The sequence below is a fragment of the Dendrobates tinctorius genome, unplaced genomic scaffold (assembly GCF_039654945.1).
Source record: "Dendrobates tinctorius isolate UK_male_01 unplaced genomic scaffold, ASM3965494v1 ptg000037l, whole genome shotgun sequence".
Lineage (NCBI taxonomy): Eukaryota > Metazoa > Chordata > Amphibia > Anura > Dendrobatidae > Dendrobates > Dendrobates tinctorius.
In genome coordinates, this window is record NW_027361705.1 from 12037632 (window position 1) to 12060684 (window position 23053).

At 43.6% G+C, this 23053-nt stretch overlaps 1 protein-coding gene across 2 annotated transcripts in view; it reads right to left on the reverse strand.

Moving 5' to 3' along the window:
- Positions 1 to 23053, reverse strand: part of ANO3 (anoctamin 3) — a 1013249-nt gene that overhangs the window by 155985 nt on the left and 834211 nt on the right. For both annotated transcript variants that reach the window (XM_073573877.1, XM_073573878.1), the window contains one exon: positions 6894 to 6954. In XM_073573877.1, the coding sequence (XP_073429978.1) occupies positions 6894 to 6954 (61 nt within the window). The remainder of the gene's footprint in view (positions 1 to 6893; positions 6955 to 23053) is intronic.

A 23053-nucleotide genomic window follows, 5' to 3' on the forward strand; every position in this document is an offset into this window, starting at 1 on the left:
AATTGACCAACAAGCGCAAGTGTGACATAAGCAAAAAACAAACTTAACTTGAGAAGACTGGAAGAGAGCTAAAGTCCAGGACCTGAGAAGCAGACTGAATCACCAGCACTAGGATAGGGCGTCGGCTGTCTTATATCCAGTCTGATTCTCCAGAGATCCAATCGTTATCTTCCTCATCAGGTGGCAGATCACTACCACTTAAACCAACCTCACTACCTCCTGTCACCACCAGAGGGAGAACGGGAGGGGAACTCTCAACTGGTGGTGCCGAAAATGAGTTCATAACAGTGACGGTAAGCCATTAATATTAATCCATTAGCCACCGCTACAGGGCAATGGGAATAGAGAGGATAAGTGTCAGAAAAGGCATGGCGAGCGCCTCTGATTGCGGCCGGGTGTCAGCTGATTATCACAGCTGAAACCCGGCACTATGTGTCAGGGATGGTCACAGACCGCCCCCGACATGTTAACCCCTGGCAAACTGCGATCAAACATGATTACAGTGTACCGGGGGTTTAGGGAAGCATCGGCAGGGAGGGGGCTCCCTTTGTCCTCCATGCTTCCCTGAGACCCCCGCAGCAGCGCAATGTGCAGCGCTGCTGATGGGACTCCCTGCCTGCAGGTCCCCGGGTCCAAAATGGTGGCGGGGACCTTTGGGGGCTTGAAGGGAGATGGCTTCCTCATGCCTGCAAAGCGCCGGCACAGCGCTGTCATAGCGATCTGTGATAATAATAATAATAATAATAATAATAATAATAATAATAATCTTTATTTATATAGCGCCAACATATTCCGCAGCGCTTTACAGCAATCAGCAATCTGTCACATGACAGTTATGTCCCCCCTGGGACATTGTAATAAAGTTAAAAACAAAAAGTGTAAAAATAATTTATAAAAAATCGCTAAATAAATAAAAAAAAAAATATTCCCTAATAAATTCATTTTTGGAAATAAAAAAAACAAAACAATGAAAGTACACATATTTAGTATCGCCGTGTCCGTAACGACACGCCCTATAAAACTGTCCCATTAGATAACCCCTTTAGTGAACTTCTTAAAAAATAAAAATAAAAAACAAAGCAAAAAATAATGTTTTATTATCACAATGCCGAACAAAAACTGCAATAACTCGTGATCAAAAAGACGAATAAAAATAACCATGGTACTGCTGAAAACGTCATCTTGTCCCGCAAAAAACGAGCCACAACACAGCAAAAAAATAAAAAAGTTATAGCTCGCAGAATAAAGCGATGCAAAAATAATTATTTTTTATATAGAAATTGTTTTCATTGCATAAAAGCGACAAAACATAAAAAATGACATAAATGAGGTATAGCTGTAACCATACTGACCTGAAGAATAAAACTGCCATATCAATTTTACTGCACGCGGAACGGTGTTAACGCACCCCCAAAAGAAATTCATGAAACAATGGTTTTTGTTCATTCTGCATCCCAAAAATTGGAATATAAAGCGATCAAAAATGTGACGTGCCCAAAAATGGTACCAATAAAAACGTCAACTCGTCCCGCAAAAAATAAGACCTTACATGACTTGGTGGGTTAAAATATGGAAAAATTATAGCTCTCAAAATGTGGTGGTGCATAAACTATTTTTACAATAAAAAGCGTCTTTTAGCGTATGACAGCTGCCAAAAATAAAAACCCGCCATAAATAGTAAATCAAACCCCCCGTTATCACCCCGTTAGGGAAAAATAATAAAATAATTTTTTTTTTTATTTATTTCCATTTTCCCATTAGGGCTAGGGTTAGGGTTAGGGTCAGAGCTAGGGTTAGGGCTAGGGTTAGGTTTGGAGTAAGAATTGGGGGATTTCCACTGTTTTGACACATCAGGGGCTTTCCAAACGCGACATGGCGTCCTATCTCAATTCCAGCCAAAAAAGTTAAATGGCGCTGCTTCCCTTCCGAGCTCTGCCATGTGCCCAAATAGTGGTTTATCCCCATATATGAGGTATCAGCGTACTCAGGACAAATTGCACAATAACTTTTGGGGGCCTGTCACTATTGGGAAAATAAAAATTGGGGGTGAAAAGATCATTTTTGTGCAAAAAATATGATGCTTTTAATTGTACGGCTGTACGTTATAAACTTCTGTGAAGCCCTTGGGGGTTCAAAGTGCCCACCACATATCTAGATAAGTTCCTTGGGGGGTCTAGTTTCCAAAATGGGGTCACTTGTGGGGGGTTTCCACTGTTTACGCACATCAGGGGCTCTCCAAACGTGGCATGGCGTTCAATCTGAATTCCAGCCAATTTTGTAGTGAAAAAGTCAAACGGCGCTCCTTCCCTTCCGAGCTCTGCCATGCGCCCAAACAGTGGTTCCCCCCACATATCAGGTATCAGCGTACTCAGGACAAATTGCACAATAACTTTTGCAGTCCAATTTCTCCTGTTACCTTTGGTAAAATAAACAAATTGAACCTGAAGTAATTTTTTTTGTGAAAAAAAGTTAAATGTTCATTTTTTTTATAAACATTCAAAAAATTCCTGTGAAGCACCTGAAGGGTTAATAAACTTCTTGAATGTGGTTTTGAGCACCTTGAGGGGTGCAGTTTTTAGAATGGTGTCACTTTTGGGTATTTTCTATCATATAGACCCCTCAAAGTGGCTTCAAATGTGATGTGGTCCCTAAAAATAAAATGGTGTTGTAAAAATGAGAAATCGCTGGTCAACTTTTAACCCTTATAACTTCCTAATAAAAAAAAATTTTGGTTCCCAAATTGTGCTGATATAAAGTAAACATGTGGGAAATGTTATCTATAAAGTTTTTTGAGTGCCATATCTCTGTGATTTAAGAGCATAAAAATTCAAAGTTGGAAAATTGCAAAATTTCGCCAAATTTCCATTTTTTTCACAAATAAACGCAAGTTATATGAATGAAATTTTACCACTAACATTAAGTACAATATGTCACGAGAAAACAATGTCAGAATCACTGGGATCCATGGAAGCGTTCCAGAGTTATTACCTCATAAAGGGACAGTGGTCAGAATTGTAAAAATTGGCCCGAGAGTTAACGTGAAAACCACCCTTGGTAGTGAAGGGATTAAGGGCATAAAAATTCAAAGTTGGAAAATTGTGAAATTTTCAAAATTTTTGCCAAATTTCCATTTTTTTACAAATAAACGCAAGTTATTTAAATGAAGTTTTACCACTAACATGAAGTAAAATGTGTCACAAGAAAACAATGTCAGAATCAGTGGAATCCATGGAAGCGTGTCAGAGTTATCTCATAAATGGATAGTGGTCAGAATTGTAAAAATTGACCCGGTCATGAACGTGCAAACCTCCCTTGGGGGTAAAGGGGTTAAGCCGATTAATAATGGAGAGGTGTCAATAAGACACTGATCCATTATTAACCCTAGACTAATAAAGGCTTAAAAAAATACACAGACAATTAAAAATTATTTTAATGAAATATAGACACCTAGTTTTTGATGATATTTATTCCTCTGCTAATCCAATTAAAAGCCATCGACCTGTAACAAAAATAAACCAAAAAAGCAACCATATCCTTACCTGTCCGCTGCTCAGTCAGGTCCCCCGCTGCAATCCATCAGAAAGGTTTAAGTGGTTTACACAGGGACCGGTGCTAATGTGACCAGCCCCATGTAAACCACTGCCAGTATGAATTATTTCCTCCTTGGCTGCCCAGAGATGAACTAATTATCATTTTTCCCCTTGCTGATTAGGTCACCTCAGGTCAGCCAGTGACGTCACTGAGGCTGCGGGGAGTCCCCTGGCTGACCTGATGTGAACTGATGAGTATGGGAAAAAAGTTTGAAACTTTCCCACGCTTATTAGTTCATCTCCGGGCAGCCAGGGAGGCTGCGCAGAGATGAAATAATTCATTCTGAAGTAGTTACCAGTGGGGCTGGTCGCATTAGCACCGGTCCTCATTGTAAACTATTTAACCCCTTGTGAAGGATTACAGCATGGGACATGACTGTACGGCAGAGAGGTAAGGATATTGTTGATTTTTTAAGATTCTATTTTTTGCAGATCATGGTTTAATTTTGGAATAGCAAAGTAATAAAAATTGGTCAAAAACTTGGTGTCTATTTCATTAAAAGAACTTTTAATCAATGTGTGTTTTTTTAACCCTTTCATAGTCTAGGGTTAATAATGGATCGGTGTCTTATTGACACCTCTCCATTATTAATCGGCTTAATGTCACCTTCCAATCGCAAGGTGACATTAACCCTTTGTTATTAACCCATTTGCCACCGCTACAGGGCAATGGGAATAGAGAGGATAAGTGCCAGAAAAGGCACATCTTATAGATGCGCCTTTTCTGGGGTGTCTGGGGGAAGATTTTTGTAGCCAGGGGGGCAAAAACAATGGTACCTCTTAAGGCTATTAAAATCTGCCCTCACTCGCCTGCTTTACCTCTCTGGTTGACAAATTACCACGGGAGCCCACACAATTTTTTACAACGAATTAACACCTTAAATTAACACCTACACCTCCCAAATTTTACACACAAACCCTCATCTAATTACTAGTGAAAGACTTATTAAAAAGTACATTAAATTAAATGGTTTACTCTATGTAAGCCATGTGTCATTTCATGTCGGGTTTTGGAATGATTTTAATGAAGCCGGCAAATGTTTCAGCGGCTATTCTGCTATGAAGAACGGTATGTATTCTAAATATTTATATATGTATTCTATGTGTCTATATCTATTCTTTTGTTTCTTTATTAAGCCTGTCAGTGTGATTTTACTGTATTGCAAAATGAGTTGCCGGCTTTTGGTAAAGGACACCAGGTGCGATTTTCTCGCAAGTCACACTTGTGGTCCGTTTGTAATCCGATTTTTTCTCGCACCCATAGACTTGCATTGGTGAGTCTGATCCGATAATCGGTGACAATCGCAGCATGCTGAAATTTCCTCAGCCCGATTAAAATGGCCGAGAAAAAAATCGGATGCTGAGAGCTGCCCCATAGATTAACATTGGGACGAGTGCAATGCGATTTTTTATCACATTGCACTCGGCCGATTTTCTCGCTAGTGTGACTCCAGCCTTAGGGTGAGATCCTGGGCTCTGAAAATGATTTTCAGCTGCAAAATTCTTTTGCCTACACATGCTTTTATCATCACTGGAATTGCATTTTTTAATTATGGATTAAATAAAGGCTTTTCTTAATTTTTTCACATCGTGTGCTGGAACTATAAAAAACTTTTTTTCATTGAGCATTTCTCCCAGATGGGGATGGATCCACTCCGTGCACCGAGATTATGGAAAGGAGGACTGGGCAGGCTGAACCAGGTGAGCTGAAGATCTATCCTACATTGTACAAGATAAAGTCAGTCTGACCACTGTGACCCCTACCAATTATGACAACTTGCCTAGATAATAATAATCTATAATTGTCTTATACCGACCCAGTTTATCTCTTCTCTGCATCTTATTAATGTCTACATTTTTTTTTCTTTTGCTGCGCTTTAAATGCAAGTAGCGCCAACATGGAACAGCAGAGGGTGCCAATGTAGACAAATTCTGACATCAGTAAACCGGAATCCAGCGCTTGATGTAATGATACCTAAAGATGATGGGGGTGGTTGAGCATTAACAATACACTATCTATACTATTATTCGCATCCAGTTTTTTTTTCGTATGAAAAGCAATTCTCTGGGAAAAACAGGCCCAGTGGGAAAAGAAGATGACTAATACTGTCACATCATATTAACAGTGCTCCATTCTCTCTCCTAAAGAAAAACAGGTTCATCATCATCTGCTATTAGGAAACACAATGTCAGGTCAAGTCTTATTTTTCGACACTTTTTTGAAGCCCTGCCAATTTTAAGACAAAAGCTTCATGCTTTCCAATGTTTTTATAACTGAAAATCTTCTTTGCTGTGTTTGGTCTAGTCTCTCCTGATGTTAAACTTCCACTCCCACCATGTCCAGTCTTCTGACAGCTTGTCACTGACGGTATGCTGGGAATTGTAGTTTCACCACAGCTGGAGAGTTCCTAATCAGATGAAGCTTCCTTTGTCCAGTGCGATCAATTAGCAGAATAGGTGATAACTTCCTGATCAGTGTGCTCCGCTCCAATTGGGAGAATGGGGAATTTTTACCTCTGACGAGGATGTTTTATCCCTGTTAGGAAATGGGGTGGCGGGTCAGATTCCAACTCACCCTTCATTCTCTAATTGGTTGCCAGAAAGATTGCCCCATGTGGATTGAATGGAGCTGCGGTTGACCGTACACATTGTTGCTCCATTCTAGCAGGGAAAAAAGTTCTGATAATCGTTGCAGATCCCAGTGGTCAGAGCCCCACCAATCAACAAGTTATCACCGGATAATCCCTTTAAGTGATGCAGCAACAGCATATGAGCCAGCCACAGATATATAAACTGCAAATAAAAGGGGATCACTGAGGTCAAACTATTACCAATCATAAATTTATGCCATATCATTAAAGGGGTTGTCCAGGCTTGGGCTACAAGTCTGTAGTGACTCTAGTTGACTGCAGATTTGTGAATCATCACAGCGTGCACGACTGTCAGATTCTTCGGTGTCAGCAAAAAGTGTAGGTGGTCATGTGATCACAAGTAAGCAATTTGCATAGCGGCTTCATTCTGACTAGACGTGTCCAGCCTCACTCAATACACTAGTATTGAGGAAGACCACAAACGTCTAGTTCGTATGTGACCACGTCTGCAAATTGCATACTTGCTGTGATGTGCCCGCTCCCTATACCAGCACCGGAGAATCCTGACCGCGTGCACACTGTGTTCTGTGAGGATTGACAAGTCTGCAGTCCCATAGTGACTACAGATTTGTACCCGAAGCCTGGACCACCCCTTTAGTGATGTCACCACTTTATGAAATAGGAAAACTCCTTTAACAAAAAACAGACTTACCCCATATTGCCATGAATATAGCAAAGAACACTGTGCCTCCATTATCAAATAAGTGAGTGACCTGAGAATAGAAAAGCACACTGTCACTAGCACAATAATTCCCAGCATCCTCAATGGCCACATACATTTTTGTACTGAAATGTGATAGAAATTCTTAAATATGTCATTTCATTTCCCGACGGTGACTTGTAAATACAGAACATTCCCTGCTATACCGATTTCTACTTTATAATAATACACAATTTGTCCCAGTCAGACATGTAATAAATTAAAAGGTGTAATTTGGTGTAAAAGTTTAATAAACAGCATTGCACAAAAGCAAATTCTATAGAACGGATATCCCAAAATGATTAGTTCTGCACCCAAACAAAATGTATAAGTTTTGTGTAGAAATGGGTGAACCCAAACTGTAAAGTTTGGTGTCCGTACTTAACACCTACTGTTCGGACACGGACACCGAACACGGACTTCACCAGGAAGTCTGTGTTACCATTCGGGCTCGGCTGCCCGAACACTGGGTGTTTGTCGCGTTGTCATGTGCATAACAGCGTGGCAAACACCACTTCTGATCGTCGGTGAAATCATACCCACTGGTCAGAGAGCTGCACTTCCCACTCTGTCAAAGGACAAACTGAGCGCTCAGCTGTGATCGGAGGTATAAAGCTTACTGGTGTCAGCTGATGGGACTACTGCTCCCATCATCCGTCACTTGCTGCCGCTAATTACAGTGAGAGCAGGAGCGGCAGATGGGAGTATTCTCTGTAAATAGTAAAAAAAACGGCGTGGGTTCCCTTGTATTTTTGCTAATTAGCCAGACAAAACTCACAGCTGGGGGCTGCAACCCTCAGCTGTCAGCTTCAGCAAAGCTAGTAATCAAGAATAGAGGGGTCCCCATGCTGTTTTTTTTAATTATTTAAATAAATAATAAAAAAAACTGCATGGGATCCCCACATTTTTGACAACCTGCTTTGCTAAAGCAGACAGCTGGGGGCTGGTATTCTCAGGCTACTAAGGGGCCATGGATATTGACCCCTCCAGCCTAAAAATAGCAGCCCGTAGCTGCCCAGAAAAGGCACATCTGTTAGTCGTGCCAATTCTAGCGCTTTGCCTGGCTTTTCCCACTTGCCCTTTGCCCTTTGTATTGTCAGGTGACATCCAACCCATGGCTTAGTAAAGTAATGTTGAAGCGTCTATAAGACACCTATTCATTACTATTCCTATAGTAGCATGGTAAATAAAGACACAGCCAGAATAAAGTCCTTTAATTGAAAGAATGACACAGACTCCTTTAACCCCTTCCTGACATCCGACGTACTATCCCGTCCATGGGACCCGGGTCCCTATGCCCAAGGACGGGATAGTATGTCTACCGCGATCAGCGGCGCACACGTGGTGAGCGCCGCTGATCGCGGCCGGGTGTCAGCTGATTATCACAGCTGACACCCGGCACAATGTGTCAGGGGCGGTCACGGACCGCCCCCGACACGTTAACCCCTTGCACACCTCGATCAAACATGATCGCGGTGTACCGGGGGTTAAAGGGAAGCATCGGCAGGGAGGGGGCTCCCTCCGTGCTTCCCTGAGCCCCCCACGGCAGCGCAATGTGCAGCGCTGCTGCGGGGGGCTCCTTTCCTACAGGCCCCCGAATCCAAGATGGCGACGGGGGCCTTCAGGGGCCTGCAGGAAGCTGGCTTCCTCAGTGCCTGCAAAGCGCAGGCATGAGGAAGCCTTCTGCACTGCCTGTGACAGATCGCTGATCTGTCACAGTGATCTGTGATGTGACAGATCAGCGATCTGTCACAGGACAGTGATGTCCCACCTGGGACTATGTAATAAAGTTAAAAAAAATAAAAAAAAGTGCTAAAATAATTAAAAAAAAAACACCAAATAAATTAGAAAAAAAAGAAAAATATTCCCCCAATAAATCCATTTTTTGGAAATAAAAAAAAACAAAAAACAATAAAAGTACACATATTAGGTATCACCGCGTCTGTAACGACCCGCCCTATAAAACTGTCCCATTAGTTAACCCCTTTAGCAAACCCCTTAAAAAATAAAAATAAAAAACCAAGCAAAAAATAATGATTTATTATCATGCTGCCGAACATAAAGTGCAATAACGCGCGATCAAAAAGACGCATATAAATATCCATGGTACCACTGAAAACGTCATCTTGTCCCGCAAAAAACGAGCTGGCATACAGCATCATCAGCAAAAAAATAAAAAAGTTATAGCTCGCAGAATAAAGCGATGTAAAAATAATTATTTTTTATATAAAATAGTTTTCATTGCAAAAAGACGACAAAACATAAAAAAAGACCTAAATGAGGTATCGCTGTAACCGTACTGACCCGAAGAATAAAACCGCTTTATCAATTTTACCCCACGCAGAACGGTATAAACGCACCCCCCCAAAAGAAATTCATGAAACGCTGGTTTTTGTTCATTCTGCGTCCCAAAAATCGGAATAAAAAGCGATCAAAAAACATCACGGTAGTACCAATGGTAACGGTACCAATAAAAATGTCAACTCATCCCGCAAAAAATAAGACCTCACATGACTCGGTGGGTCAAAATATGGAAAAATTATAGCTCTCAATATGTGGTGATGCAAAAACTATTTTTACAATAAAAAGCGTCTTTTAGCGTGCGACAGCTGCCAAACATAAAAACCGCCATAAATAGTAAATCAAACCCCCCCGTTATCACCCCCTTAGTTAGGGAAAAATAATAAAATAAATTTTTTTTATTTATTTCCATTTTTCCATTAGGGTTAGGGTTAGGGCTAGGGTTAGGGTTAGGGCTGAGATTAGGGTTAGGGGTGTGTTGGGGTTCGGGTTGGAGTTAGAATTGGGGGTTTCCACTGTTTGGGCACATCAGGGGTTCTCCAAATGCAACATGGCATCTGATCTCAATTCCAGCCAATTCTGAGTTGAAAAAATCAAATGGTGCTCCTTCCCTTCCAAGCTCTGCCATGTGCCCAAACAGTGTTTTACCCCCACATGTAGGGTATCAGCCTACTCAGGACAAATTGCAAAACAATTTTTGGGGTACCAATTTCTCCTGTTACCCTTGGGAAAATAAAAGAAATTGGGGACTAATTGATCATGTTTGTGGAAAAAATATGATTTTTTTTATTTTCATGCCCGGGCATTATAAACTTCTGTGAAGCCCTTGGGGGTTCAAAGTGATCACCATACATCTAGATAAGTTCCTTATGGGGTCTCGTTTCCAAAATGGGGTCATTTGTGGTGGGTTTCCACTGTTTAGGTACATTAGGGGCTCTCCAAAGGCAACATGACACCCGCAGATCATTCCCTCAAAGTCTGCATTCCAAAACGTCACTACTTCCCTTCCGAGCCCCGACGTGTGTCCATACAGTAGTTTTCTCCCACATATGGGGCGTCAGCGTACTCAGGATAAATTGGACAACAACTTTTGGGGTTCAATTTTTCCTGTTACCCTTGGGAAAATAAAAAAATTGGGGACTAATTGATCATGTTTGTGGAAAAAATACGATTTTTTTTATTTTCATGCCCTGGCATTATAAACTTCTGTGAAGCCCTTGGGGGTTCAAAGTGCTCACCTCACATCTAGATAGGTTCCTTAGGGGGTCTAGTTTTCAAAATGGGGTCATTTGTGGGGGGTTTCCACTGTTTAGGTACATTAGGGGTTCTCCAAAGGCAACATGACACCCGCAGACCATTCCATCAAAGTCTGAATTCCAAAACGTCACTATTTCCCTTCCGAGCCCCGACGTGTGCCCATACAGTAGTTTTCTCCCACATATGTGGTATCAGCATACTCAGGACAAATTGGACAACAACTTTTGGGGTCCAATTTCTCCTGGTACCCTTGGGAAAATAAAAAAAAATGGTGACTAAAAGATCATGTTTGTGGAAAAAATACGAATTGTTTATTTTCACGCCCGGGCGTTATAAACTTCTGTGAAGCACTGGGGGGTTCAAAGTGCTCACCACACATCTAGATAAGTTCCTTGGGGGGTCTAGTTTACAAAATGGTGTAATTTGTGGGGGGTTTCCACTGTTTTGGTACATCAGGGGTTTTCCAATCGCGACATGATGTCAGATCTCAATTCCTGCCAAAAACGTCAAATGGCGCTGCTTCCCTTCCGAGCTCTGCCATGCGCCCAAATAGTGGTTTACTCCCACATGTGGGGTATCAGCGTACTCAGGACAAATTGCACAATAACTTTTAGGGTCCTGTTACCCTTGGGAAAATAAAAATTGGGGTGAAAAGATCATTTTTGTGGAAAAAATATGACTTTTTAATTGTACCGCTGCACGTTATAAACTTCTGTAAAGCCCTTGTGGGTTCGAAGTTCTCACCACATATCTAGATAAGTTCCTTGGGGGTCTAGTTTCCAAAATGGGGTCACTTGTAGGGGGTTTCCACTGTTTAGGTACATCAGGGACTCTCCAAACGTGACATGGCGTCCGATCTGAATTCCAGCCAATTTTACATTGAAAAAGTCAAACGGCGCTCCTTCCATTCTGAGCTCTGCCATGCGCCGAAACAGTCGTTCCCCCCCACATATCAGGTATCAGCGTACTCAGGACAAATTGCACAATAACTTTTGCAGTCCAATTTCTCCTGTTACCCCTGGTAAAATAAAAAAAATTGAACCTGAAATATTTTTTTTGTGAAAAAAATTTAGATGTTCATTTTTTTTTAAATATTCAAGAAAATTCCTGTGACACACCTAAAGGGTTAATAAACTTCTTGAATGTGGGTTTTAGCACCTTAAGGGGTGCAGTTTTTAGAATGGTGTCACTTTTGGGTATTTTCTATCATATAGACCCTGCAAAGTGGCTTCAAATGTGATGTGGTCCGTAAAAATAAAATGGTGTTGTAAAAATGAGAAATCGCTGGTCAACTTTTAACCCTTATAACTTCCTAACAAAAAAAAATTTTGGTTCCAAAATTGTGCTGATGTAAAGTAAACATGTGGGAAATGTTAGTTATCAAGTTTTTTGTGTGCCGTATCTCTGTGATTTAAGGGCATAAAAATTCAAAGTTGGAAAATTGCGAAATTTTCAAAATTTTCGCCAAATTTCCGTTTTTCTCACAAATAAACGCAAGTTATTTGAATGAAATTTTACCACTAGCATGAAGTACAATATGTCATGAGAAAACACTGTCAGAACCACCGGGATCCATGGAAGCGTTCCAGAGTTATGACCTCATAAATGTACAGTGGTCAGAATTGTAAAAATTGGCCCGGTCATGAACGTGCAAACCACCCTTGGGGGTGAAGGGGTTAATAATCTTAAATAGTGATTAGCGAGTATACTCGTCGCTCAGGTTTTCCCGAGCATGCTCGGGTGTCCTCCAAGTATTTTAACTTGCTCGTAGATTTAGCTTTTGTTGTTTCAGTTGCATGATTTGCGACTTGTAGACAGCCTGAATGCATGTGTGGAATGCCTGTTTGTTAGGGAATTCCCACATGTATTCAGCCTGTACAAGTCACAAATCATGCAGATAAGACGACGAAAACAAAATCTCCTAGCACGCTAAAATACTCGAAGGACACCAGAGCATGCTCGGGAAAACCTGAGCAACGAGTAAACTCGCTCATCACTAATCTTAATTAAACCATACTTACAACCTTGTCTAATTCCACCAAAGCCCTCAATCTCCTGTAATAAAACTAAAATAAAAAAACAACAATATACCATTCCTGTCCATCTCCATTACTAAGCCGTGGGCTTGATGTCACCTGACAATACAAAGGTGACATCAACCCCCCCAACTATCACCCCACTTAACACTGATACAGGGCAAGTGGAAAGAGCCAGGCAAAGAGCCAGAATTGGAGCATTTAACAGATGTGCCTTTTCTAGGCAGCTGCGGGCTTCTATTTTTAGGCTGGGGGGGCAATATCCATGGTCCCTTACCAGCCTGAGAATACCAGCCTCGAGCTGTCTGCTTTAGAAACGCTGGTTGTCCAAAATGAGGGGGGACCCCACATCGTTTTTTAAAATAACTTATTTAAATAATCTAAAAAAACAACGGTGGGGACCCCTATATTTTTAATAACTAGCCTTGCTGAAGCTGACAGCTGAGGATTGCAGCCCCCAGCTGTGAGTTTTGTCTGGCTAGTTAGTAAAAATACTGGGGAACCCACACCGTTTTTATAAAATGATCTATTTAAAGCGCTGGAGCTGCTAATGAATACTCCCATCCGCCAGTCCTTTTCTCACTGTAATTAGTGGCAGCAGGTGTCAGGTGATGGGATAAGTAGTCCCATCAGCTGACAGCAGTGACCGGAGGTAAGCTTTATACCTCTAATCACAGCTGAGTGCTCATGCTGTTTTTTGACAGTATGGGAACCACAGCTTTCTGACCAGCGTGGATGGTTTCATCGCCAATCAGAAGCGGTGTTTGCCGCACTGCCATGAACATGACAGCATTGCAAGCACTGGATGTTCGGGCGCCCCATTCAATTGAATGAGGTCCGTGTTCGGGTCCGGGTACGGTTCTGGTACCCAAACCCAAACTTTTTGTAACTGTTCGGCCAAACCTGCCAGACCCGAATATCCAGGTGCCCGCCAATCTCTAGTTACGTGTTGTCACCAATAATGTTCCATGTAAGCTTGCACTTAATTAAAGGTGTGGTGGGAAATAACATTTTTTTAATCCTGTGTCTATTTAATGTAGTAATCTAATTGCTTTTCTAATTCACTTTAATTAAAAAGTCCCTATGGTTCCCTCTCTACTTTATTCATCTGCTTTTTTTTGATTACTTGCTTTCTTATTTGATGTTTCATTTGAGAACACCCAGGTGTCATTAGGGGGCATCTTTTTAATGCACAGTGACAGTGAACTCCCTCCCTGATCTGATAAGACGAGCAGGCAAGAGAGAGGACTGTCAGTGCAAACTGTAAGGAGAAAATCCAGTGAGCAGAAACCAGCCCCACCCCCGCAAATGGTCTTTCCATTCCGTGCTCGACAGGGAATCTTATTGCAATGCACATTGACAGTGTACTCTCTTGTAGACTCGTTACTTCTTATAGCCAGTGAGGGAGCGTATTGTCACTATGCATTAAAAAGAATATTGTATACATACAAGGGATCTGAGCATACATCAGAATTGACAACCAATGCATGTTCATTAGAGCAGTGACTAGCCCAGCCCCTGAAACTGACGTCACTGGTTACACTTCATTTGAGGGTGGGGACAGATCCTGTGGCAGTGACTACAGCTTCTGCCACCTGATGACATCTCATTTGAGAATCCCGAGGAGGTAAGTGAAAAAAATATATAAATAAAGCAGTTAAAGTAGTGAGGAAATAGTAGGGAATTTTTAATTAAAGTGTATTAAAAAGAGATAACATTATGACATTAAATAGACAGATATTTAGGATTAAAACAAATGTTAGTTTTGGACCACACCTTTAAAGAGTGATTTGGAAGTCATGGATAGACTGTATTTTCCGCATGTGCTCATTTTTAGTTCCATCCACTTCTAGAAAGGCAGTCTATGACTCAACCTTTTCAGAATCCAGAATGACAAATCTGCTGTTTGATGTTCATGCACAACTAAGCAGAAGGAAGTTCAGCACACCCATCCTTTGGCAATATTTTAAAAATCAGATTGCATCATTAGCAGCATTGGTGAGCTTCTCCCTCCCTCTTTCTTCTATGCAGGACCAATAGTGAAGTTGGATGCATCACTGCAAAACTAGCAGATCTGACAACTAGACAACTACTGATGGAGCTGCGATGGAAACTCTGCACTTGTCATGCAATTTTTGTAAAGTGTCAATAACTGAAGCATTACTGGGTCGCCCTCCCAGGGCTGTGGGGTACTCGGTACCGGCCCGATGAGCTTCAATGGGAGATGTCACGGCAGCTGGGACCCAGCTCGTGGCCCTGGGTGCCCATTGTAAAAGGGAGAATGTTCAGTGTGCTTATGATGATTAGAATGAATGAGTCGTGACGCCACCTGTGGTGTTCGGCAATGAAGATGTTAAGCCGACGCTGCAGACAGATCCTCTGGGACAGATGGTGTGGTGCAGCAATGATGTTATAGCCCTCCACGGGCAGGGCTGTAGTCCCAGGGCAGAGTAGGTGAAGTGACACAGATGGTGTAGTGTCAGGCGCAGGGGATGTAACAGTGCCGGGCAGGTTGACGCAGGAATAAGTGGAGGATACCAGGGCATGTAGTTCAAAAGCTTTACTCACAATCTGTTGTGGCACAAGATCCCGCGTCCATGCCATGTCCTCCGGGTCAGGAGCTCAGCCAACTTCCAGGCAAGATGAACTACTCCTTTCCAACACTCCGCCAACATACGTGCCTTTTCTGAACGTCTCCCTCTTAGCGCCTTTAGTGAGGTACTCACAGTACTGAGTTACACTGGAGTTACTCCTGTCAGATGTTCCTATGAACTCTACTTATACGGCAGACAGCTGTAGCCTGCTTCGGGGACTCCTTACTACCTAGTCCCGGCTCACTCAGGATGCTGTTATGCCCCCAAATCTGGTGTGGGAATAAAGTGGTGACAACTTCTATTCCTCCGGTGCCTGCTGCAGGACCATTAGTATCCATACAACCTTGGGGACCGGACCCCGGCCTTGTGTTTAGAACTTGGGAAGGGTTCTCCTCTAACCCTAATCGTTAGTTCTCTTCTTCTCCTCATGTTCCGTACTAATCCTTTCCTTATTATGGAGAGTCAGGCTTTCTATCAAAGTTCCTTTCCTGTGCCAGCGGACCCTGGTCACTGAGGTCGGCTGCAGCACTTCCTTCATCCATCCCACTCCGGGGATCTCCTCTCACAGACTGACCTCGTCAGACTCCTGTGACAAACTCACTGAATCCTAAACTCTTCCCGCTCTTTTGATGCAAAATTAAACTCCACCCGCCTACCAGCACGCTTCGTGTTCCAAGCAGGGAGCCACCAAAGGGTGCTTTGCTACACTACTATGTTGTGTGGGATGCAGGTGTTGGAGTGTGGTCAGGTGTCTCCACCTTACCTGGATGGTGGGGTACCTCAGGAGGAGGTGCAGTACCTCTGTGGCAACTGAACCCTCAGGGGCGTCACATACCCCCCGTTAAACACAGCACGTCCGCGGGCTGTAAAAGAAGCAATGATGGACAAATACAGAAACATACAAAATTTTTGCAATGCTAAATAAACAGTTCTTATCTAAACTTCCCAATGAGGGAGGCACTGACTCTGGAACGTTACAAACATTTTAACTAACTATCTATATCTTACTACAGTTCCTATTTCAAAAGTGCTATTGTCAGTAACTCACTATCACTTCAAGTATTATAACACATTTCTTCATCATCTCTCCTTTCTCATTTTCTACTTTCTATTATTAACCTTGAGTGACAACCGCTGATGCCTGGTTCGTCACCTGCATTTTTCAAATCTTTATCTTTATTCAAATCCTTCATCTTTTTATTAAAACATTCCTAATAGTTATTGCTATTAACTAGATTCTATATAAAAGCTGTTCTCTAACTATTAATACTTTCATAAGGCACATTATAAAATACTTCACATCAAAACTTCAATAATTCTTGTTAAGTGCTGGACACCGCTTCCAGCCGGGATCTCTTGCAGTGTCCTTTTGGTGGGAGCCGTGCTCCAGGTGAGGTAGTCCTTGTTCCAAAAAGGGCTATGTAAAACCAAGAAAGGGCACCTAAAGAGGTGCAACTATATACATTACAGTTCTGGATCATTCAGTGTCCATGATCTCCACAGTTCAGTAAGAAAAACGCTGCCAATAAAAATGGGCAACAAAACTGGAATCAACAGAGAAGCATCATGATAACTAAAAATAGAAAAACAGGCACAATGGTGCAAATACCCTCCTGGGTAACAGAGTTAGTTTTTGGTATGCTCTTTAATGTTGGTGGTCCCCTCCTGGGGTACTGGAAGCTGATGACTTGGGCTGCTTCCAGGGAAGAACTTGTGAACATCCTCTTCCTGCTGACTGGCCACAAATTGCAGATACTCCTTTTCTCCTGGAGTGAGGTTGGCATCTGCCTGTATAGGTAGCACATCAACTGCTGCTGGTGATATCTCTGCTGCCTGTGATTCTGCAGGGGTTGCAGCTGGTATCAAGGGATATTGTTCCTCAATTTCAGGCGGTACTGCAGTTTGCGGCACTACTAACTTGGTTTTTGGCCTGACATCTGGTGGTACCGGTGTCTGTGGGCGCTTATAGGGTGAAATGAAGGGGTTCTGAATCTGTGGCAAAGGGAACACATGATGTTTAGTGACACCCGTCAGCTGCTCAGACTCTTCTGCTGATCTCAGGAGATGTCGAATGGGAAGTGCTTGTTCCAGCCTGACTCTTTTCAGCAGGGACTTCTTCCACTTCCCCATCTCAGTAAGCTTAGTGCTACGGGATTGAGAGCACAGCTCATCTAATTGTCCCATGTGGAGTTCAAGCATGCCGGCCTCAGTACATGAGAACTCAAGAGGCAACCCGTTGGGAGGGGTGGCAGTCATACCTGGAGCCTCCCGGCGGTGTACGACGTTCACCGGCGCTGCCGGACCCAAGGTAGGGGACGATGGTGGGGCAGATGGCGGCTCCGGATCCGCAAGGGTCACCGGTGGGACCTGTGCAGCCGCGTCAGGTCCAGGTTGGGGCTCAGCTTCCTCCGCTCTGGCTCCCAGGTCCTCAGAGAGCTCCTCCCAACAGGGCGAGCTCTGCGGTGATGGCAGCGTGCAGGTGGAGACAGGCTCTGCCAATGGCACAGCAGCGACCGTAGTTTTCACAGTTGTTGCCTGGGAGAAGTCTTGTGCAGCGGCAGCAGGTACCGCGGGCGCAGGTACTGGTGTGACAGCGGGTACCAATCGTGAGGTTACCGGGCATGGAGGTACCGATGGTGTAGGCCCCTCCTGGGCATGCTGCCAGTTCATCATCCAGAGCGCCTCCTGCCTCAGCCATAGACGGTGAGTCAGCTGGGCAATCTCGGCCTTCAGCTGCTGGCGGTCCATTGTGGAAGCTGGATCGGAGCCTTCAGCCAATGCGCCGGGGAGGTTCAGCTCAACCTCCTTGCGCTCTTCGGGCCTCCCTCCTTCTTCCATCATGGCGCTCTCTCTTTCTTCTTCTTCCTGTCTCGACTCTTTTCCCGCCACCGGCCCTCGCTCCTCCTTCTGAGGGCGGCGTCTTCTTCCTACTCCTCCATACCAGGCCAGTATACGAACCCCTCGGGGGGTGGGCCATGTTGCAGTTGCATAGAAGTTCAGGCAGGGGAGGCCCAGGACAGTTCGCTGTCTTTTCTTAGGACCACCCATATTGTCACGCCCTTCTTCTCCGTGCCGGCGGCCATTTTTAGAGTCCATTTTACAGTCTATTAATTTGGTTATTCTGCACATTCTCAGCAATGTTTAAGTCCAGTAAAACTCAGGCACACAGGACCCAGTGGCACCGGGTTTCGTCATCCTGTTCATGACGTCAAGTTGGGTCGTGCTCCCAGGGTCGTGGGGTACTCGGTACCGGGCCCGATGAGCTTCAATGGGAGATGTCACGGCAGCTGGGACCCGGCCCGTGGCCCTGGGCGCCCATTGTAAAAGGGAGAATGGTCAGTGTGCTTATGATGATTAGAATGAATGAGTCGTGACGCCACCTGTGGTGTTCGGCAATGAAGATTTTAAGCCGACGCTGCAGACAGATCCTCTGGGACAGATGGTGTGGTGCAGCAATGATGTTATAGCCCTACACAGGCAGGGCTGTAGTCTCAGGGCAGAGTAGGTGAAGTGACACTTAGATGGTGTAGTGTTGGGTGCAGGGGATGTAGCAGTGCCGGGCAGGTTGACGCAGGAATAAGTGGAGGACACCAGGGCATGTAGTTCCAAAGCTTTACTCACAGTCTGTTGTGGTAAAAGGCAAAAGAGCCCGTGTCCGTGCCGTGTCCTCTGGGTCAGGAGCTCAGCCAACTTCCAGGCAAGATGAACTACTCCTGTCCAACACTCCGCCAACATACAGTCATATGTAAAAGTTTGGGCACCCCTATTAATGTTAACCTTTTTTCTTTATAACAATTTTGTTTTTTGCAACAGCTATTTCCGTTTCATATATCTAATAACTGATGGACTCAGTTATATTTCTGGATTCAAATGAGGTTTATTATACTAACAGAAAATGTGCAATCTGCATTTAAACAAAATTTGACCGGTGCAAAAGTATGGGCACCCTTATCATTTTCTTGATTTGAACACTCCTAACTACTTTTTACTGACTTCCTGAAGCACTAAATTGGTTTTGTAACCTCATTGAGCTTTGAACTTCATAGCCAGGTGTATCAAATCATGAGAAAAGGTATTTAAAGTGGCCACTTGCAAGTAGTTCTCCTATTTGATTCTCCTATGAAGAGTGGCATCATGGGCTCCTCAAAACAACTCTCAAATGATCTGAAAACAAAGATTATTCAACATAGCTTTTCAGGGGAAGGATACAAAAAGTTGTCTCAGAGATTTAACCTGTCAGATTCCACTGTGAGGAACATAGTAAGGAAATGGAAGAACACAGGTACAGTTCTTGTTAAGCCCAGAAGCGGCAGGCCAAGAAAAATATCAGAAAGGCAGAGAAGAAGAATGGTGAAAACAGTCAAGGACAATCCACAGACCACCTCCAAAGACCGGCAGCATCATCTTGCTGCAGATGGTGTCACTGTGCATCGGTCAACAATACAGCGCATGCATAACACCTTTTTGTATGACCAAACAACTCAATCTTTGTTTCATCAGTCCACAGGACCTTCTTCCAAAATGTAACTGGCTTTTCCAAATGTGCTTTTGCATACCTCAGGCGACTCTGTTTGTGGCGTGCTTGCAGAAACGGCTTCTTTCGCATCACTCTCCCATACAGCTTCTCCTTGTGCAAAGTGCGCTGTATTGTTGACCGATGCACAGTGACACCATCTGCAGCAAGATGATGCTGCAGGTCTTTGGAGGTGGTCTGTGGATTGTCCTTGACTGTTCTCACCATTCTTCTTCTCTGCCTTTCTGATATTTTTCTTGGCCTGCCACTTCTGGGCTTAACAAGAACTGTACCTGTGTTCTTCCATTTCCTTACTATGTTCCTCACAGTGGAAACTGACAGGTTAAATCTCTGAGACAACTTTTTGTATCCTTCCCCTGAAAAGCTATGTTGAATAATCTTTGTTTTCAGATCATTTGAGAGTTGTTTTGAGGAGCCCATGATGCCACTCTTCATAGGAGAATCAAATAGGAGAACTACTTGCAAGTGGCCACCTTAAATACCTTTTCTCATGATTTGATACACCTGGCTATGAAGTTCAAAGCTCAATGAGGTTACAAAGCCAATTTAGTGCTTCAGGAAGTCAGTAAAAAGTAGTTAGGAGTGTTCAAATCAAGAAAATGATAAGGGTGCCCATACTTTTGCACCGGTCAAATTTTGTTTAAATGCAGATTGCACATTTTCTGTTAGTACAATAAACCTCATTTGAATCCAGAAATATAACTGAGCCCATCAGTTATTAGATATATGAAACTGAAATAGCTGTTGCAAAAGCCAAAATTGTTATAAAGAAAAAAGGTTAACATTAATAGGGGTGCCCAAACTTTTACATATGACTGTATGTGCCTTTTCTGAAAGTCTCCCTCTTAGCGCCTTTAGTGAGGTACTCACAGTACTGAGTTACACTGGAGTTCCTCCTGTCAGATGTTCCTATGAACTCTACTTGTACGGCAGACAGCTGTAGCCTGCTTTGGGTACTCCTTACTACCTAGTCCCGGCTCATTCACGATGCTCTTGTGCCCCCAAATCTGGTGTGGGATTAAAGTGGTGACAACTTCTATTCCTCCGGTGTCTGCTGCAGGACCATTAGTATCCGTACAACCTCAGGGACCGGACCCTGGCCTTGCGCTTAGAACTTGGGAAGGGTTCTCCTCTAACCCTAATCCTTAGTTCTCTTCTTCTCCTCACGTTCCGTACTAATCCTTTCCTTATAATGGAGAGTCAGGCTTTCTATCAAAGTTCCTTTCCTGTGCCAGCTGACCCAGGTCACTGAGGTCGGCTGCAGCACTTCCTTCATCCATCCCACTCCGGGGATCTCCTCTCACAGACTGACCTCATCAGACTCCTGTGACAAACTCACTGAATCCTAAACTCTTCCCACTCTTTGATGCAAAATTAAACTCCACCCGCCTACCAGCACGCTTCGTGTTCCAAGCAGGGAGCCACCAAAGGGTGCTTTGCTACACTACTATGTTGTGTGGGATGCAGGTGTTGGAGTGTGGTCAGGTGTCTCCAACTTACCTGGATGGTGGGGTACCACACCTCAGGAGGAGGTGCAGTACCTCTGTGGCGACTGAACCCTCGGGGGCGCCACATTACCGTACTTACGGTTCTTTATGGCATTTGATGGGCACTGATTAGGTCCTAGATGTTATAACATCTTGGCGGTTCATTAGTATATCAATATAAAGGTTACTAGTATAGGGCCAGGACTGAGGAGCTTGAGAACACATGGATTTCCCTTGTTTCCCAATTCCAAAATTTGGGAGACATGGAGAAAACAAATAGAGCAGAACACATCTAGTGCTCCATTTTTAACCAGATTCTTGTGGAAACACTTTGATTTCCATCTCTAAGTACTGGTATATTATCTGTAAGATATGTAAACTGGAGACAGGCTATAGGATTACTGAACTGCTAGATCAATGAAAAAGCTGAAAAGAGACGTCCTCAATATCTGTGATTTGCTTGTCTGTGATCAAACCACATTTTGCTGCTGGCAGAGTATATCGGTAACCCAATATCATTAATCATGAATCCAGTGCCCTTCTGCCTTACACAGATTGGTACATCTTACACTCTCCTATTCTAAAACCACAAACTGCAGTATGGAATTCAGTAGATTATCTGCCTTCAGAACTCATGAATAGGACTGAATTTCAACTAATTGCAACTAATAATTCAAAGTTACTTTAGCTGACAGATAAGGAATGTGTCTCATCAAAGAGAGCCAGCTTTCCTTCTGATAATGTGCTTCTGTAGATAAATGATATGGTCTGTTATGTTTCCTTCCCCCTCTTACTATTAAAGACACATGAACACTCAGCTGAGCCAAATGTGCTTGTGCATGGTAGAGCTGTCGGCAGAATTAGTGATTGGGTGACCACTATCTAAGGTGTATAAGCACCTTTAAAGTACGCCCGTTGCATTCCCTAACTTTGAATGTAGCAAGCAGGGATATAACTTTAGAGGGAGCAGATGTTGTTGGTTAGGGTCCCGTTACACGCTTCAATATCCCAGCGATCCCACCAACGATCCGACGTGGATGGGATCGCTGGGACATAGTTAGCTGATCGCTGGTGAGCTGTCACATAGACAGACCCACCAGCGATCAAGACAAGCAAGCAAGCTGGAATCCAGGGTAAACAGCGGGTAACTAAGAGTCGCGCGGCTCTTAGATACCCGCTGTTTACCCTGGATACCAGCGCGCTGGTATCCAAGGTATACAGCGGGTATCTAAGAGCCATGCCGCTCTTAGTTACCCGCTGTGCACACTGGTATCCAGGGTAAACAGCGGGTATCTAAGAGCCGCACAGCTCTTAGTTACCCACTGTTTACCCTGGATACCAGCTCCCAGCGTCGCTGATCGTTGGTCTCTCGCTGTCACACGCAGCTATGTGTGCTGCCCAGTGGGAGACCAACGACAGAATTATGGCCCAGAGCATTAAGCAATGATTAACGATCAGCTATCTGATCATTGATCGTTGCTACATGTCACACGCAATGATGTTGTTTCGACATCGCTGCAACATCGCCAAACTGGTGACGTTGCAATGATATCGTTCACAATATCGTTGTGTGTAACAATCCTCTTAGTCTGCTCTTCAAAGACTGGAGGTCAATAGGTTCCATTACTATATACACTCACTGGCCACTTTATTAGGTACACCATGCTAGTAACGGGTTGGACCCCCTTTTGCCTTCAGAACTGCCTCAATTCTTCGTGGCAGAGATTCAACAAGGTGCTGGAAGCATTCCTCAGAGATTTTGGACCATATTGACATGATGGCATCACACAGTTGGTGCAGATTTGTCGGCTGCACATCCCTGATGCGAATCTCCCGTTCCACCACATCCCAAAGATGCTCTATTGGATTGAGATCTGGTGACTGAGGAGGCCATTTGAGTACA